At 39.8% G+C, this 19397-nt stretch overlaps 1 protein-coding gene and 1 non-coding gene across 2 annotated transcripts in view; both read left to right on the top strand.

The window, feature by feature from the left end:
* Window positions 1–2797: 2797 nt before the first annotated feature.
* On the top strand, window positions 2798–2870 carry Trnav-aac. The gene has a single exon. It is a non-coding gene; the product is annotated as a tRNA-Val (tRNA).
* Window positions 2871–3500: 630 nt separating this feature from the next.
* Window positions 3501–19397, top strand: part of LOC124789753 (zinc transporter ZIP13 homolog) — a 202032-nt gene continuing 186135 nt past the window's right edge. Inside the window, exon 1 of the mRNA XM_047257206.1 lies at window positions 3501–4079. Within this exon, the coding sequence (XP_047113162.1) occupies window positions 3827–4079 (253 nt within the window). The 5' untranslated portion in view covers window positions 3501–3826. The remainder of the gene's footprint in view (window positions 4080–19397) is intronic.

A 19397-nucleotide genomic window follows, 5' to 3' on the forward strand; every position in this document is an offset into this window, starting at 1 on the left:
CACCACATTTGCAGCGATCTTTTGCATGTACAGACATCTGCGCCGATGTCTGCGCAGACAGATCGTTGCGTGTGGACCGGGCTTTAGTTGGTGTTAGTTTATTGCTTTCCTAGATTCCATCAATCTTTCATGTGCGTAAGTTTGGACTTAATGAAAGTGACTGCAGTTACTTTCCGTGTTACCTAGTATTCTCTTTATTTTTAGATTGTGGCAGAAATGTCAAAAGTAAAAAAAACCTCAGACAGAGTTTAGTAGAGATCCTAACGTATGGTTGGAATGGTTCAATGATCTGAGTGATGAAGATGCTCACAGTGATAGCGCTGACTCAGAGACCTAGGACTGTGTTCATGAAAGCGGTCATGATTCAGGAACAGAACAAGAAGTGCCAGAGAATGATGAATATGTGTCACAGGAAGAAGTAACTCAAGAGGATGCATCTCTTTTAGGGAAAGATGGAATAACTAAACGGAGGCAAAATAAATATCCTACCATTGTTAGAAGCAGATGATGTAATATTATTACGCATTTGCCTGGACCAAAAAATCAAGCTCAGATAAAAAAGATAGAAATAGAAATTCTGAATTAGTTCTTGAATGAAAACATAATAAGCATTATCCTAACATGCACTAATAAATATATCCATCAGTGAAGTTCATGGTAACTTCTCTAGGGAAAGGGATGCTAAAGAAACAGATGCGATAGATATCAGAGCTTTCATTGGTTTGTTATATCTGTGTGGATCTTTGAGATATTCTAGGAAGAGTATATCGAAATTGTGGGACAACTCAAAGGGAAACGGACTTGAATCATGTTATTTATTCATAAGTGAAAACCGATTCAGGTTTCACTTGAGATGGCTTAGGATTCATAATATCCGTGATAGAGGTGTTCGCAGAGAGAGTGACAAGTTGGCTCCTATCAGAGAGGTACTTGTACTATTCACGAACAATTGCCAATTTTACTTTTTTTTCACCTAGTGAATATCGTACTGTTGACGAACAGCTTTTGGCATTTAGAGCAAACTGCCCATTCCATTCAGACAATACATCCCTAGCAAACTAGCAAAGTATGGGTTAAAAGTGCTTGCTTTGGTTGATGTAAAAACAGCTTACACTTTGAATTTAGGACCTTACGTCGGTAAGCAACCAGAGCGACCATGTAATGCCAGTAATTCACCTGAAGATATTGTTCTTCGAATGGTCGAACTGTGTACGAATATTAGATTTATTATATTTAGACTGAATAAAAAATCATAAAATCAGTCATTAAGACCGTTCAAAGTATACAAATAGACCGCTTGCTTTGTGGATGACACCTGTCATCCGCGCGAGCTCTGCTGCCACAATCTGAAACAAAGTAAGTCGGTGTTAGTTTATTGCTTTCCCAGATTCCATCAATCTTTCATGTGCGTAAGTTTGGACTTACTGAAAGTGACTGCAGTTACCTTCCGTGTTACCTAGTATTCTCTTTATTTTTAGATTGTGGCAGAAATGTCAAAAGTAAAAAAACCTCGGACAGGGTTTAGTAGAGATCCTAACGTATGGTTGGAATGGTTCAATGATCTGAGTGATGAAGATGCTCACAGTGATAGCGCTGACTCAGAGACCTAGGACTGTGTTCATGAAAGCGGTCATAATTCAGGAACAGAACAAGAAGTGCCAGAGAATGATGAATATGTGTCACAGGAAGAAGTAACTCAAGAGGATGCATCTCTTTTAGGGAAAGATGGAATAACTAAACGGAGGCAAAATAAATATCCTACCATTGTTAGAAGCAGATGATGTAATATTATTACGCATTTGCCTGGACCAAAAAATCAAGCTCAAATAAAAAAGATAGAAATAGAAATTCTGAATTAGTTCTTGAATGAAAACATAATAAGCATTATCCTAACATGCACTAATAAATATATCCATCAGTGTAGTTCATGGTAACTTCTCTAGGGAAAGGGATGCTAAAGAAACAGATGCGATAGATATCAGAGCTTTCATTGGTTTGTTATATCTGTGTGGATCTTTGAGATATTCTAGGAAGAGTATATCGAAATTGTGGGACAACTCAAAGGGAAACGGACTTGAATCATGTTATTTATTCATAAGTGAAAACCGATTCAGGTTTCACTTGAGATGGCTTAGGATTCATAATATCCGTGATAGAGGTGTTCGCAGAGAGAGTGACAAGTTGGCTCCTATCAGAGAGGTACTTGTACTATTCACGAACAATTGCCAATTTTACTTTTTTTTCACCTAGTGAATATCGTACTGTTGACGAACAGCTTTTGGCATTTAGAGCAAACTGCCCATTCCATTCAGACAATATATCCCTAGCAAACTAGCAAAGTATGGGTTAAAAGTGCTTGCTTTGGTTGATGTAAAAACAGCTTACACTTTGAATTTAGGACCTTACGTCGGTAAGCAACCAGAGCGACCATGTAATGCCAGTAATTCACCTGAAGATATTGTTCTTCGAATGGTCGAACTGTGTACGAATATTAGATTTATTATATTTAGACTGAATAAAAAATCATAAAATCAGTCATTAAGACCGTTCAAAGTATACAAATAGACCGCTTGCTTTGTGGATGACTGACACCTGTCATCCGCGCGAGTGACAATGTCACACGAGTTTTAGCGCAAGTAACGGAGGGTTAAAACATGAATCATTAGATATTGAAATGGTAAGAATTGTCCCATTCCAAACACAATGTCCCATTTCCACAGTCTAACATATATTACCAATTATATGAGAAAACTGTCATGGAGTTTTATACTGCTAAATTTGGAGCTACTTGCGCAGGGTTTCCGTGGTGTAGTGGTTATCACATCCGCCTAACACGCGGAAGGTCCCCGGTTCGATCCCGGGCGGAAACATGAATTTTGTTTTTTTTCTTCTTCGAAATTCACCATCTTATATACAATTCTGTGATTTGCTGCGTTAACTTGAGAGTGATGATTGCGTCATATAATCAAAGATCGTAAAGACATATATGCATGTTTCAGGCAAAGTCTTCATTTTTTCTTCAGAGGTTTTGTATGTTTCAAATTAGTCTTTGTTTTTCCAAGGATTTTTGTTTGTTAGTTTTACTGAACTTGTGTTTGGGTAGTGTAAGTAGTATCACATTCCAAATTCTTGTGGTCATTTGCACATCGTAATGAACTTTAAAATTACGTTGCATTGAAAAGTAAAGAACATGTGCAGTTCTAATATGTGGGGAGCTGTCATTTAGAATAAATTCTAAATTTTAGTTAGTGAACATCGTTACAGCGATCTTGTCCCTTGTCTTGACCGGAAAACAGTTGTGTATTGTTTATGAACAGATACGGTGGAATGTCGCATGGACAATTGACATCAAGCTGTTAAGACAAATATATAAATATATTAGCGCATGTCGCTCACTTTATCGTCGCTGAATATCGCGTCCAAATTCACGGGAGCGACTTTTACTCTGCAATGAGTATGCTGGCTGCTGTTGCCATCTACCGACGAGTTCGTGAGTTACGTAGTCGTTGTAAACACAAGGGATGTAATCTCAGTCGGCAGTTCACAAACTGCTGTGCACCAGTGTGTGTGAGCAGTTTGAAATCGTGTACAAATAACATAATCAGATTACACTTTAGCATTATCTGAGAGCGCTTGTTTTATTCATATCGGTCATTGATTTTGTTCGTCGATGGCCAGTGGTCATATCTGAAGCTATCATTCTCTTTTAGAGGAGAACGCAAACATTAATCATACCACATGAGCGGCAGCTCTGCTGTTAGAACTTAATAAGTGGTCTCGTGCATTTAGTAGGAAGTGACAACTTTAAAAATTACTGTAGTAGACAATGTGCTCGACTGATAGTGCGTCTCTCATAAGTTGTCAGTCTAATAATTCGGCGGAATTGTGGTATGCCTATAAGGACATGGTTTCTGATTTAATTCCGAGTTCACTTTTGCTTGCCATATCTTCAGGCATTTCAGGATTTGAGTATCATCCATGGGTTTTCTCACTGATCGGATCAACATTTATTGGACTTAGTGGAATATTTCCTCTTCTTGTGATCCCCATCGAAGAAGGAGCCAACATAAAATCAGAAGGTATGTCAACTGCAAATTTTTCATTTGATTTGCGTGTCTGGAAAATTATAGCATATATATTTTGTTAAATTCTGATTTGTTTTGTTGTTTTCTTATGGTTGTATATCCCCTATCATTGTTGTTTACGTTCTGTTGTTTACATGTATTTAATTCTCCCAAATTAATTGTATAGTAACGATTAGCATTTACCTGCCTGTATTTTCTTTTTTCTCCAGTTAATTCTATTTCTCGTGGGAAGTTTTTAATTGCTTTTTTGTGAGCCTACAGTTATTTGCATTTAAGACGACGCAGTGAAAGAAAAACTAAGTAACTACTTGTTTTGTAAATAAAACTGCCTTTTCCTGCAGCAGAAATCAGATTTATTTACAAAACAAGAATTTATATACTTGCTGCGGAGGATGACCCCACAAACAAACTAGCTACATAACTCATTGGCTGTGATGCACGATTATCTTTTTATTATCCGTTACATCATGCTGTTGTGCAGAATTGCATGTATTTCTCCATCATTGCTAATTGTGAGTAGTAGCAGCTAAAAATGCACAGCCCACTGCATCCTAGTTCTCCTTTTGTTGACTTTTTTTGACACCAGTATAAATTTTCGTTAGATGAATATTTTATGTGCTGTATTCCAAGTTTCTCTTAATCCCACAGCTACAGGGTGCTTCCTTTTGATCTGTTTAGTGTGTTGTGTTCTTAGAGCAGAGTTTGCTACTATTATAGCCCTCAGGTTGTAGATTTAATTTAGTTGAGTAGCCTATAATGTTTTCCCTGTGCAAGACTGGATATATTAAAACCTGTGCAAGACTGTGTACCAATGTTAATATAATGGATAATGTATGATCCATGGTCCAAACAGGAGATGATGTCCAATTTAGTAATTTAAGCCAGGTGCAAAGTGGGATTTTGATTTCACGTGCAGCAGTTTCATTAACATAGTTCAGTAAATTTTGCCAAAACCAAATAACTTACACCTGTCTTGGGGACTACAGAGAAATGAATGAACATTACAAAATATTTCATCACTTGAATAACAACTGCATAACAATTCTCATTTCATAAGAGTACTTAGGCTTTGCCACACAGTTTTGAAAAATATGTCAAAAGTTGAAACAACTGTGTTCTGCTGCCTGTCTGCTGACTTTTCACATTTTAAGGATAATGTAGTTTCCTTTAGAATTATTTTTACAACAATGCATAGTTTTCAATGAATTCTCAAGAAAGTGGAAAACCGTTTTTCATTTTTGGTTTGTTACAGTTGACACTCAAAATACTAAGACATTAAGAATGTGCAACGTTTGAATAAGAGTAAATTATGAGATAAATTAACTATATTTTTTGATGGCATATTTAAATAAGAGTAAATTATAAGATAGAACACACACACTGTGTGTGTGTGTGTGTGTGTGTGTGTGTGTGTGTGTGTGTGTGTTTCATCTTTTCAAACTAATCATTTGTAACTTGTGTAGTCCAAATAACACTGTGGAAGTGAACAGTGTTCTTAGTGATTTTGTGTTCTTTGTTTTATTATTTGCCTAAGTTGACAAGTGTGAGGTTATAGTAACCTGTAAAGTGTCAGCTTATTTCATTTTCTCAAGGAACTTAAATTTAGTGAATAGCTTTCTTCCTTATGTCAATGCGCCTGCTTGTCAAGGTCAGCAGCATATATAATATCGAGGCAATGGCCTTGAGCTGCTGTGTAGCAGCAGCTGTTGAGTGGACCATTGCAGAATATTTTTGTGTTGTAGTAAAAAGAAAAAAAAGTCTTGGTTCAACATTTGTGAAGTGGGTCTAATACTGTTGATGCACACGACATTGATTTTCCAGTGTGCATGTATGTACTCCGAGTGCACATCTTTTGTGCTTTGACAAAGATTTGAATGGTTTCCATTTTTTTTTATTATTCTGCATGTTAAGACCACATGATTAAAGAGTTTTTATAATGACAGTAACTTAATGCAGGTGATGTTATGAAATTTGATAACACTTGTTAGCAAATAAGATATGAAGAACTTTAAAAAAATTTGCATGAGAACTTCTATTCATTAGACTTTCCCCATGATTGAAATTTCATCAGCGACCCTAAGGCTTGTAACACATTAACTGACAGAGAAATGTCCTTATTTTGTAGCAGAAGCACATAGGCATGGTGAGATATAGGCCTAAATGCGAATCTTTAGACAGAATATGCCTTAAATATGTAGTTAGACAGAATACCAGGTTGCACCATTAAGGAAGAGTATTGGAAATAACAGATCTCACAGTCCGTTAAAACCTCATCTGTGACGGTATCAGTATAACTAGCTGCTATTGTTTCCACAGAGGTTTTCGACTTACTGTGTGGAGAAGGATGCAAAGTTGTAAAGACCATAGAGCTCGGTTCAAGAGGAGCAGGATTCCAAACCCAACTGGGCATCTTGACTTAGGTTTTTCATGGTTTACCTCAGAATTCAATGCCAATGCTGGGATGGTTCCTAAAAAAGGACATGACTGATTTTCTTCCTTGTTCTGTTATTACATCGTCGTTGATGGAGTGATGAGTACTAATTTCTTTTCTATTTAATGCAGTCTTCACAGCAGCAAAGCATAACTCAGTGGGTACCATATCTTCTTAGACTTTTTTTAAAATGTTTTACCACTTCATAGGAAACTTTCTAATGCTACCATTTGCGCCATTGACTGTACTATTTAATAAAGCTCCCACAATTAAAATTTCAACCCTATGTTATTTCTGAGTAGTTAAAGCTGCAGTCGGTATATAAGCCAAGTTAGACATACCACTGACAACACAGTAACAATTAACAGTGAAACATTAGTATTTGATTGCCCACACATTAGAAAAATGGAAAAAAGTTTTCACTCAACGTTAATGGTTAAATGAAATATTTTTGTGCCTCGGAGAATGTGTATGTTATCAGAATGGTGTAGTCTCCCAAGTAACGTGAAAGATACCTAAGCTGTGTATGGGCACTTATAACCTTATCGTTTAGTAACCCAATCCATAAACTCACATATCTAAGTTGTGACCCAGTTATTCTCATTTAATTGATTATTACAAAACAACTATTTTGTTAATATGTATGGTCTTATGTCATGCTTAGCATATTCAGTTAAGGAAACAAAGCATTTGATTTGATTCTTAGATTGAAAAATTTATGTTGCTTAACAAAGTGTTCTCATAATTTCCATGTTATTGATAAAACAGAATATCTCTGAACAAAAGAGAATAACACTAGGAGTTGTACCCCAGTGTTTGTAAACATTGGATTAGTATTGTTTTTGTTGTTGTGGTCCTCAGTTGAAAAACTGGTTTGTCCTGTACAAGACTCTTCATCTCCAAATAACTACTGCAGCCTAAATCCTTATGACTATGCTTACTTTCCATCTTCTGGTGTGCCTCTTCAATATTTGCCACCACACTTCCCTCCGTTACTAAATTGGTGATGTCTCAGAATATGTCCTATCAGCAGATCCCTTCTTCTAGTCAGATTATGCCACAAATTTCTTTTCTCTACAATTCTGTTCAGTACCTCCTTATTAGTTACAGGATCTACCTATTGGATTAGTATTATGAAACCATAAACCTTTGTCAACAGAACCAACTTTGTGAGCTATGTCAATTATTTACTGCAAGAGGCAGTTGCGTGATTTTGATGTAAATGTCAGTATATAAACATAAATAATTACAGAATCAATCTGTCCAGAATGCAATCTTTATTTATTTATTCATTCATTGTGGTAACTGGTTTTTGTGTTAGTGACCATCTTCAGACCAGTATCATCCTGATGACAAATTGTCTAAGCGACCATCTTTTGTCACAAAAATTTACTAGATAGTCTAAATAAATAAGTAATTGTGGGAATCTGCAGGGACTGTTTCTTTCGTGGAGCACACTGATAGGTCTTTATCACAAAGATTATTTTTTATTTCATAGCTGGTTTGGCTGTTTATGAGCTGTCTTCAAATCTCAAGCTTATTGGTGGACAGAAACAGTTGTAATATTAAATCAATCGCTGTGATAAAGAAAATTTCATGGGAATTTATAAGTCTGCAGTAAATACTGTCGACTAACCAGCTTTATTGTGCCAGTCACTCTCCATGCTGTTTCAGTTTAGAGATTAACAACCACTATATCTAATCTATTATATTGCTTCCAACTGGTAGTTGTGGAGCTTTGTTACCAGGGTGAAAGAACACTCTTCTGATGCTTTTGTGGGGTAAGGGAAGTTCAATTTTGACAAAAAAAGGAAATGACTGTATCAGGAGAGTCATGAGACACCACAAAAAGTCCACTGTGTTTGCTGGATGATTTTATTTCCTTAGCTAAATGGATATCAAATTCAACCATTTTAGGGAAACGATAGATTGCTACTCACCTCAAAGATGACATGTTCAGTTCCAGACAGGCAGAATGAAAAGATGGTTATACATTTAACTTAAGGGCAATACGCGTGCGTTCTCTCTCTCTCTCTCTCTCTCTCTCTCTCTCTCTCTCTCTCTCTCTCTCTCTCACACACACACACACACACACACACACACACACACATACATACACCTACCTCATGCATACAAGACCGTCATCTCCGGCTGCTCGGAGCGAAGCTGCCGAAGATGACAGCCACGTGTGTGTGTGGTTTGCTTGCTTGTGAGAATGTGTGTGTTTTCTTTTCTGAAGAGAGGTTTGGCCAAAAGTAAATGGTTTTTGTTGTGCCTGTCTGCAACTGAAAATATCATCTTTACTGTGAGTAGCAGTATAGCCTTTTCCTAATATTGTTGATATTTCAATTTCTAGTTTCCATTGTTGGATTTCAGATTCATTTGGTTTATGTTATGTCAGCAGAATAGTATTGTAAGATTGTAGGCACAATTGCAATGTTTCTCATAAGGGGTGCAGGTTGCCACCTTTATACTAAACGACAGGGCTGTATTACAATGTATGATAAAGTACTACCACGCTCCATAATTATATGACTATGATGATGTTGTCTTCAGATTGTAGACCGGTTAGATCCAGCTCTCCATGCTAGTCTGCCCTGCACAGGCCCCTTAATCTCTGCATAACTACTGCAACATCGATTTGAACCTGCTTACTGTATTCATGCATTGGTCTCCCTCTACAATTGTTAACAACCTTCTGTTTTCACTTCAATGCAAGGCTACACACCAGGCAGATACCACCTCCAGAAAAAAACCTCCAACACTTAAATTGATATTTGATTTTAACAAACTCCTCGGTTTCAGAAATACTTTTATTGCTATTGCCAATATGCATTTTATATCCTCTCCACCATCATCTGTTACTTTACTGCCCAAATAGCAAACCTTATTGATACTTTTGGCAAAACACTATCCATTCCAGTCAATAGCCCTTCCAAACACTTTACTGCCTCTGACAATATTTCAACATCAGCAGCAAACCTCTAAGTTTTTATTCCGTCTCTTTGAATTTTAGTTTGCTTTCCTGTACAGCTTGCTCAATGTACAGATTGAATAACTTTCATCTGTTTACTCTACAAGTTGTAAATAATTTTTCTCTTCATGTATTTGACCCCTGCTACCTTCAGTCCAGTCAACATTGTCAAAAGCTTTATCTAAAAGTGCTATAAAGTTATGTTTGCTTTCCTTAAACCTATCTTCTATGATAAATTGTAGAGTCAGTATGATCTTGCATGTTTCTGCATTTCCCTGGAACCCAAATTGATCTTTCTCAAGGTCGTCTTCTATTACTTTCTCAATTCTTCAGTAAATAATACATCTCAGTATGTTTCAATCATGACTGATTACACTGATAATTTGCTAATATTCACTCTATCAACATCCATCTTTTTTGGAATTGGAATTATTATATTCTTCCAAAAATCTGAGAATGTTTTGCCTGTCTCATATATGTTACATACCATGGACCTTGCTTTTATGTAGGCATTTCAGTGCTATGTCAAATTACTCGTGCATATTGTATCTATCATCTCTCTTCGCCTACTTCCTCGTCTCTTTCCATATCATTGTCCTCTAGTTGGTTTTTACCTTCATAGCCCTTCTAGATATATTCTTTCCATCTTTCAGCTGTCCGTTTTTCACCTCATACTGCCTTGCATCTAAGCTCTTGATATCCACGCATCTGCTTCTCCTTTCTCCATAAAGCCTCGTTAATTTTCGTATAGGGGGCATACATTTTTCCCCTAGTTATGCATGCTTCTACAGCCTTGCATTTGTCCTCTAGCCATCCCTACTTAGTCATTTTGCATTTTCCGTCAATGTCATGTTTAGACCTTTGTATTCCCATTTTCTTGCTTCATTTGCTGCTTTTTTTTTGTATTTTCTCGTTTAATCAGTTAAATTCAGTATATCAGGTGTTATCCAGGGATTTCTACAAGGCCGTGTCTTTTTACCTATATAATTGTCTGCTACCTTCTCAGAGCTACCCATTTGTTTTCTATTGTTTTACTTTCCCAGTTTTCTGTCTTGACATTGTCAGGTGCTCTCTCTGAATGTCTCTACAACCTCTAGTTTGTTTAATTTATGCAGGCTCCATCTCTTAAGTTTCCTACCTTTTTACAATGTCTTGTGTGTGTGTGTGTGTGTGTGTGTGTGTGTGTGTGTGTGCCGCATGAGTATTAGCACTGTGAGATTTATAACCTCATAGCTCCAGTTGATGTGGGTTTATGGGCAAAAAAAAAAATCCCAGCTGCTCGTATATATGTTGCCCTGTGTGAGAGGTGTGTTGCTTGGGAGTAATAATGGCCTGTCTTATTGATCTGCTTTGAAGTGCAGCTTAGGTGCCAAGTGGTTGTCGAGCCCCTGACATGTAGGCTGCTCTACACGGTGGATGTGTTGTGTTGGAGTAGTATTGGCCTGCTTAATCCTCTTGTTTTCATGGCGTCCTATGTTTCAGGGACAAAAAGAAAAACTGTTTTCAAGCCCCTGATGTGTAGGTTGCCAGACATGACAGGCATTTTGTTTGAGGAGTATTGACCTGCTGCATTATTGACCTGTTTTGCAATTACTACATATGTTGATGTGCACGGCTGTGGGGAGATTGTTACAGATAGAGGAGTGGATGTACAGAGGGGGCTGCAGACTGAGCTGAATAGAGAGAGAGATAGAGAGATAGAGAGAGAGAGAGAGAGAGAGATAGAGAGAGATAGAGAGAGATAGAGAGAGATAGAGAGAGAGAGAGAGAGAGAGAGAGAGAGAGAGAGAGAGAGAGGGTAGATAGGAGGGGGCAGAGAGAGAGGGGGGGCAGGAGAGGATGGATGGACAGAGAGGAGCAGGGGCGAGTAGGGGGTAGGCAGAGAGAGTGTGGAAGAGGAGATGGGCAGAGAGAAGACGAGGAGGAGATGGTCAGAGAGAGAGAGAGGAAGGAGGGGATGGACAGAGAGGAGTGAGAAGCAGCAACAGGCTGAAGGAGTAGTGGGAAAGTGTACTGGTGGAATAGGGAGAGGAAGGAGGAGAAGATGAACACACAGAGAGAGGGGGTGTGGGGGATGATGATGTGGATAGGCAGAGGAGGAAGAAGGTATGGTCTAAGAAAGGGGTAAGGAGAAAATAGACAAAAAGAGGGGGGGAAGATATGCAGAGAGAGAAAAAGTGTGTGGACGAGAGACAGGTAGGTAGATGTGAAATAATGTGGTGGACAGAGAAACGGAAGGAGGAAGAGGTGGACAGAAAGAGGGTGGAGATGGTGTATGCTATACACATTTCAAACACATATGCGAGTAATAGCACGTAGAAAAGGCTGGTAACCAAAAAATTATGAGTAGAGTCCACATCTGCTCCTGGAGATGTCTTACAGTTTAAAATCTGATTTCAAAATCTGTCTTACCACTATACAATCGATCTGAAACCTTCCAGTGCCCCCAGCTCTTTTCCACATGTACATAATCTTCTTTCATGATTCTTAAACCAAGTGTTAATGGGTATAAAATTATGATCTGTGCAAATTTCTACCAGGCTGTTGCATCCGTCATTCTTTCCCAAAACCCATGTTCTCCTACTATTTGCCCTTTTTTGCCTTTTCCTACTACATATTTTCCAGTCGCCAATCACAGTTAAATTTTCAGCTCAGTTAACTGTCTATATAATTTTGTTTACGTCATCATATATTTTTTCAGTCCCTTCATCTGTGCAACTAGTCAGCATATAAACTTCTACTACTATGGCAGGTGTTGGCTTTGTACCTACAATAACACTTTCACTATGTTGTTCGTATCAACTTACCTGCAGTCATATTTTCTGATTATTCATTAGGCGTACTCCTACGTTATTCCTGTTCGATTCTGAATTGAGAACCCTGTACTCTCCTGACCACAACTCCTGTACCTGCACTTCAGTAATTCCCAATGTATCTAACTTTCGTACCTGATTAAGGGATCTAACATTCCACGTTCCATCCTATATAATGCCAGTTTTGTTTTGTTGATGAAAATGAATGTGCAGGTATGAATTACCAACTTCTCTAGAGGGAAGTAAATGAACTTGACGTGTTGCACGACGGTCGCCCTTCAGTAGTTGTAACTTCACAAGTTATCTCTAGATGTGATACTCTCAACGGTTGTGGTAGTACATCCCCTATTATGTCATAGTATTTATTGAAATTGCAAGGCACGAAATCGAAGTATGAAACATCCATTGAGGAGAAGTGCTACTTCAATCTTTGGTTAAACATCTTGACTTTGTCTTTCTCATATAAGAAAAAAAAAATTAACTTGGACTTCTTGTGCCTGTTAACTTCTGCACATAAATCAAATGTCGCGTCACCAGTCATAATTATTCATTCCAGCAAAAACCTCATTATGTTTGGTAATATCCACAAAATGTTTGATAAACGTGTTTTACTTTGTGGGATAATTAAATTGCTGTTTATGCCTTTGCAGTTGTTCCATAGAATCGTCTTTAATGTTGACAACAGCAACTCTTGGCTGGCTATGTGCACTGATTTCTGCAGGCACCATAGGAAACTCTCATGTATTTGATCGTCTGTACGCCTATCGGCGCACAGTTTATCTAGATGACAGCTGTAATCTCTGCGCCGAAAGTTTTGTACCTATTTGGTGAACTACGTAGGAGGATCATAACGCCTAAACTGCTGACTAAAACTTCCACCAAACCACAACAGTATCTTCTGTGCCCTGAGCCCTTTGATCAGTTGGTAGAGTACGCCATTCTCTCGAACATCAACACCAAGCGAGTTGGTGCAGTGGTTAAGACACTGAGCTCATAATCGTGGAAGATAGCAACTCAGATCCCCCGTCCAGTGAACCACTTTTGGGTTTTCGCGGGCAAATTCCGGAGCTTGTGCACTGTTTCGTCGACAGCATAATGACACTTGGAACAAACGATTCTTCCTGTTATTCCGTCGATAACTAACATTTTTGATACTATGGCTGTGTACGAAATACAACTCTATTCTTTTAAAGACGAAAACAGCAATCTCCCACTGTTAATAAAGCTATTTATTTACACAAACAGCACCGTTACCGGTTTCGAACCATCAAATTCACCTTCAGAGTGTTGCTCTATTACATTTGTTGTTGTCTACGTCAGTTGGTGGGGAATAAAACGCCAACAGCTAATGTCAACAACACAAACTTAATGCAGACGTTAACGACACACTGATGATAAGCCTGTCGGTTCAGAACCAGTAACGGCGCTATTTTGGCACATAAATAGCAGTATTTAAAGAGATACAGCTGAGATACAACGTTTTATTTGTGATAATAAAGTACAGAAATATAGCATTAGGTTTTTAACTTGTAGAACCGTAGGGAAAAAGAGAAAAAAATCACTTCTCGTATCTTTCAAAGTTTGGATCTTCAGGCGGAAGCACAGCTTGTTCAGAAACAGGCTGAAAAGCTTATAAGGATGTTGCAGGGGAGATTGGGCTGAGAAATAAATGCTCAGAAAAGATTCAATACGTTGCTCCCTTTCCGAGTAAATTAGCTTTTAAGTTAGCCAAGCAGTCCGTTGCGTCCGATACAAAAATTGGACATGGGATGGTAGTAAAGCCCGAACCCTGGCGATAGGCTGAGCTGTCTAGTGCGCCATCATCTACGCTATGAGAACAGCTGACACTAATTAACAGTACATCTGGCGGACCGCTTGAATATGGGCGGCAACTATCTGATTGGATGACTTAAAGGGTAATTGACTCGGAAACGGCGCAGCGTATCGAACTTTTTTTCTCAACAATTATTTCTCAGAAGAACCAAACGGCAACACTCTTTTCAGGCTGTACCACCCTGTGTATACGAGAACACCGTTTAGGAATGGGAAGTTCGTAGCAGCGATATTTCGTACAATTATTTTACCTAGAAGACTCCTAAATGACCACGCCGCTCACAGATTTTTCTCATTTCACCCTCTTCTTTCCGTTTCCTCACTTCCTCTTTTTCCTTAGCGTCGTAGATGTTCATAGAAAACACTCTCAACGGATTCGGAAGCAGTAGCACATAACACATAATCTACAGTGCTTCTGTTATGTAGTTCGGTTTAAAAATGAGTACTGCTTCGGAAACACAGGAAGAAAGGCACTTGATGACACATGGGAGGCCTATCCTGTGTGTAATTGTGTTGTATAGATGACGGTGTGCATCTGTATTGATTTGGGTATGTTATGGGTTATTACGAAAGCGAAAGCAAAGAGACTGTGAAACTGTTGTCGGTACTCAGTTATCTCTTCTGGAATAGCTCTAAGGCAGATAACGAACTCTAATCCCCGACTCAGGTGTTTCCATTTGCGGTGTCGACGCCCTCACATTGTGAGACTATGATGTGCAGCTTAATGCCCCCATATAACCTCTTTCAACAGCGATCACGACTGGGAAGGCGGGTAGAAATATTTCAGACAACTAAGATTATATAATTAGATGAGCATATTGAACTATCTCTAGCATTGTAAATAAATATTCGGTAGATGGGTAATATGTTGTTCAAGTACAGATCTAAATTCAGCGAGAGTTCGATGTTCGCTGCGTGTTCTATACAGCAGTGCTCAGAAGCCACTGATGTGCTTTAACTTGAAGAGTAAGACATATCCAGGTGGTACATGCCTGGCACGAGTTAGACGTAAGAGGTTTTTATCTAAAGAACTCTAAAACTTGTACAGTCAGTTTCATTGAAAACTATATCTACTTTTCTAAAAGCAAAATTATGAACTATTGTCCTGTTGAACAAAAGAAAACATTCACACCAGTAATCTCGGTGCCCTGAGTTTTTACGTTCCGTGCATCGAAGCCATCTAACCGAGGTTCGATATGTCTGAAGTCAACAACTCGTGCCGAAGGCTACGCTCCAGTTTTGAGATCAGCAATGATAAGACGTCGATATAATTGTTACGCAACATGTTCAGTGGCTGTTTTTATTTATCGCGCAATTACCTTATCTGTCTGGCTACTGCAATACTGTGATTTGTCCTGAGGTATTGCCTGGCAAATATCGGCATTACCTTTCGCAGACTGAGTCAGCCACATTATTTTTTTTCTTTTGATTTGGTACCGCAGTTGCTGCCGACAGATATCGCATGAAGCGTCAGTCTGTGGACTGCTGTCAAAACGGGGTAGTATGAATATGACGTAACTTCAGTATTGCAGTTACCAGAACGTTGATGGGGTTAGATTTCAGTACGCACCAACACCTTCTTCTGCGCGTGTGTTCATTAAAATACATATTTTAGCTCTCCTACGCTTTTGTTCAGTATTTCACAATGCCAAATATGTGTCTGTACCAAAAAATGTATCTTTGCTGCTTCTCGTTGATAAATTTCTGATAGCCTCATAACAAAACATGTAAATTAATTTCGTTCGTTACTTTCTTATTAATTTTTTTAGCAATCCATCATATTTCGAGACTCTTATCTAGTTTCTAATTTTTAATCGCTTTATCTATATCGTGGCCGTGGTGAACGCTTTCCGCATAAAATTTGTTTGGAGCTGTTATAAAATCAATAGTAATCTCTGGGTTCATTAACACGTTGCAAAAATATGCTGTAAAGATAAACAATCGTGTAAAATTTCGGTGTTTCACAGATTAAAAACTTTGAAGCGAGTTGTAGAAGTATGGATTGTTCTTAAACATAGAGAGAAAAAATAAACTTTTGTGTTTCAACATCCTTGATATGGCCTTCCTTATTTCGCATATAAAGCCCTTATCGTAAGGTCTGAAGGAGGCAGGAGAACAGCAGGAAATTACCTTCGAATTTAGAGTTTCGCTCAGTGGCATTTCAGAACAGGAACGTTGTGCAACTACGGAGACTGTGGGAAGGCTTTGAGAGGAATCGTGGCTCAGATACTACACTCATGCTCATAGATGAAGGATAATTGCAGAATGTGGTAGCACTTGCACATAGGGAACACACACGACACAGATCGGTAAGTCCACGGTGTTGGTGATAAGTTGTGAAAACCGTCCCGAAACATATGTGCTACAAAACGCCACTGTTTCCAGAACATGTACCCCGACATCAATATGGGATATGATCACCATGCACACGTACACAGGCCGCACAACGGGTTGGCATACTCTGGATCAGGTGGTAGAGCAGCTGCTGGGGTACAGCCTCCCATTCGTGCACCAGTGCCTGTCGGAGCTCCTGAAGTTTCCTAGGGGTTTGAAGACGTGCAGCGATACGTCGACAGAGAACATCCCAGACGTGCTCGATGGGGTTTAGGTCTGGAGAACAGGCAGGCCACTCCATTCGCCTGATGTCTTCTGTTTCAAGTTACTCCTCCACGATGGCAGCTCGGTGGGGCCGTGCGTTATCATCCATCAGGAGGAAGGTGGGACCCACTGCACCCCTGAAAAGGCGGACATACTGGTGCAAAATGACGTCCTGATACACCTGACCTGTTAGTTACTTTGTCAAATACATGCAGGGGTGTACGTACACCAATCATAATCCCACCCCACACCATCAAACCACGACCTCCATACAGGTCCCCTTGAAGGACATTAAGGGGTTGGTATCTGGTTCCTGGTTCACGCCAGGTGAAAACCTGGCGAGAACCACTATTCAGACTATACCTGGACTCGTCCATGAACATAACCTGGGACCATTGTTCTAATGACCATGTACTGTGTTCTTGACACCAGGCTTTCGGGCTCTCGTGTGACCAGGGGTCAGTGGAACGCACCTTGCAGGTCTCTGGGCAAGTAAATCATTTCTGTTCAATCATCTGTAGACTGTGTGCAAATAACTGTTCCAGTGGCTATGGTAAGGTCCCGAGCAAGGCTACCTGCAGTACTCCATGGCCGTCTGCGGGCACTGATGGTGAGATATGGGTTCTTTTGTTGTTGTACACTGTGGTCGTCCCGTACTGTAACGCGTGGACATGTTTCGTGTCTGCTGGAATCATTGCCATAATCTTGAGTACACACTTTGAGGCACACGGAGGGACCATGCTACGACCTGCTGTGTTTGACCAGCCTCCAGTCGCCCTAGTATTTCACCCCTCATAACGTCATCAATACGTGTTCTTTGAGCCATTTTCAACACAGTCACCGTTAGCACGTCTGAAAACGTCTACACACTTATTCGCTGCACCGTGCTCTGACATGCACCAACACACCTCTGCGTATGTGGACTGATGCCGGCGCCACCGTGCGAAGACCGCAGGTCAAATGCACCGCATTGTCATACCCCGAGGTGATTTAAACCCGCAAACCGCCCATCAGAGCGTTGTTTCACCATGTAACAGCATTATCCTTAATTTATGAGCATGAGTGTAGAAAGGCCGCCCAGTTTTAATCATTCCGTTGTCACTTCAGGCGAAAGTGTGGATCATTCCTCGAACATGCCATATTCAGTTATCTTCGCCATGTTTGCCCAACAAAGCAATTGCTAACACTTATCGTGACCACGTCATCGACAGAGCGTGAACTCTAGTTCAATGAGGGAAGGAACTTTGCCTGCACTCCACAGATTCCAGGTAAGACAGCTGGGCACTTGCGTGGGAAAAAGAAAGTAAATTGCCAATCACAAGTCTGTGAGTATGCCTATGACTCAATCCGATTTTTTCATTCAGCGTTGCACATTGCACATTGAGCAATCCATAAACAGTGTGTGCCAAACTTAAGACCGAAAGTAACAGTGGCATGATGTGTCACCGTCAAGTGACAGTGGGGCATACATACAAAGAGCTGGTACAGCACAGTACATAAGGGAACTGGGGAAATACGCAATGAGACGAACAGAACTGACATTATTAAAACACAATAATCGCACTTCTGTTATATGAATGCGTGCTGTCTGTTCTTTCGGACACCACGCCCTGTATGCAGTTGTGATACATACAGGGTGTCCGAAAAGTCATTTCCTGATTACATAAATGGATAACTCAGGCTAGAAGTAAGATACAAATATGAAACTGGTGTCTAATTGTTTACAAACTATCAAAGTGTTTTCACACATCAGTAAACTTCCACTTCCATTGTTGCCCAATGACAGTACACGTCGATATGACTTTGCGGTCGAAATGCTATCACGTATTGAGGACGATGATGGTTATCTAAGACGAATTGCATTTTCCGACGAAGCGACCTTTTTTTCAGTGGAGTAGTGAATCGCCATAATGTGCGCATTTGGGATTCACAACCCCCTGGCGAGGTCATGGAGTGCACCAGAGGCAGTCCAAAGGTGAATGTCTGGTGCGCGCTATTGCTCGATCGAATTATCGGGCCATTCTTCTTCGCTGAGGCTACCATCACATCTGCAGTGTATCTGGACATGTTGCAACTGTATGCTGTTCCTCAGCTGCTTCAGTATCACCCCGATGTCATGTTTCAGCAAGACGGTGCACCGCCTCATTGGGGTTTGGACGTCCGTGCCTATCTCGATATGACCTTTCCTGGGCGATGGATTGGTCGTGATGGGCCTCCACGCACTCCTGACATAACCCCGTTAGACTTCTTTTTATGGGGTTATGTCAAGGACGAGGTCTACCGAACACGTGTACCAGATCTTGAAACCCTGCGGCAACGGATAACCTGTCCTTGAATCGATCCCTCCAGTGATGTTGGCTAATGTGTGGACGGAAACTGAATATCGCCTAGATGTGCTACGTGCTACCAAGGGTGCTGATGTGGAAGTTTACTGATGTGTGAAAAAAACTTTGATAGTTTGTAAACAATTAGACACCAGTTTCATATTTGTATCTTACTTCTAGCCTGAGTTATCAATTTATGTAATCAGGGAAAGACTTTTCGGACACCCTGTATTATACAAATTGAAAGGGGGGGGGGAGGAATTATTGATGTCAGCTGCATCAGGCCTTTATGCGAAATCAACAGCGACAAGTGAAAATGTGTGCCGGACTAGCATTCAA

This window comes from Schistocerca piceifrons, chromosome 3, assembly GCF_021461385.2.
Source record: "Schistocerca piceifrons isolate TAMUIC-IGC-003096 chromosome 3, iqSchPice1.1, whole genome shotgun sequence".
NCBI lineage: Eukaryota > Metazoa > Arthropoda > Insecta > Orthoptera > Acrididae > Schistocerca > Schistocerca piceifrons.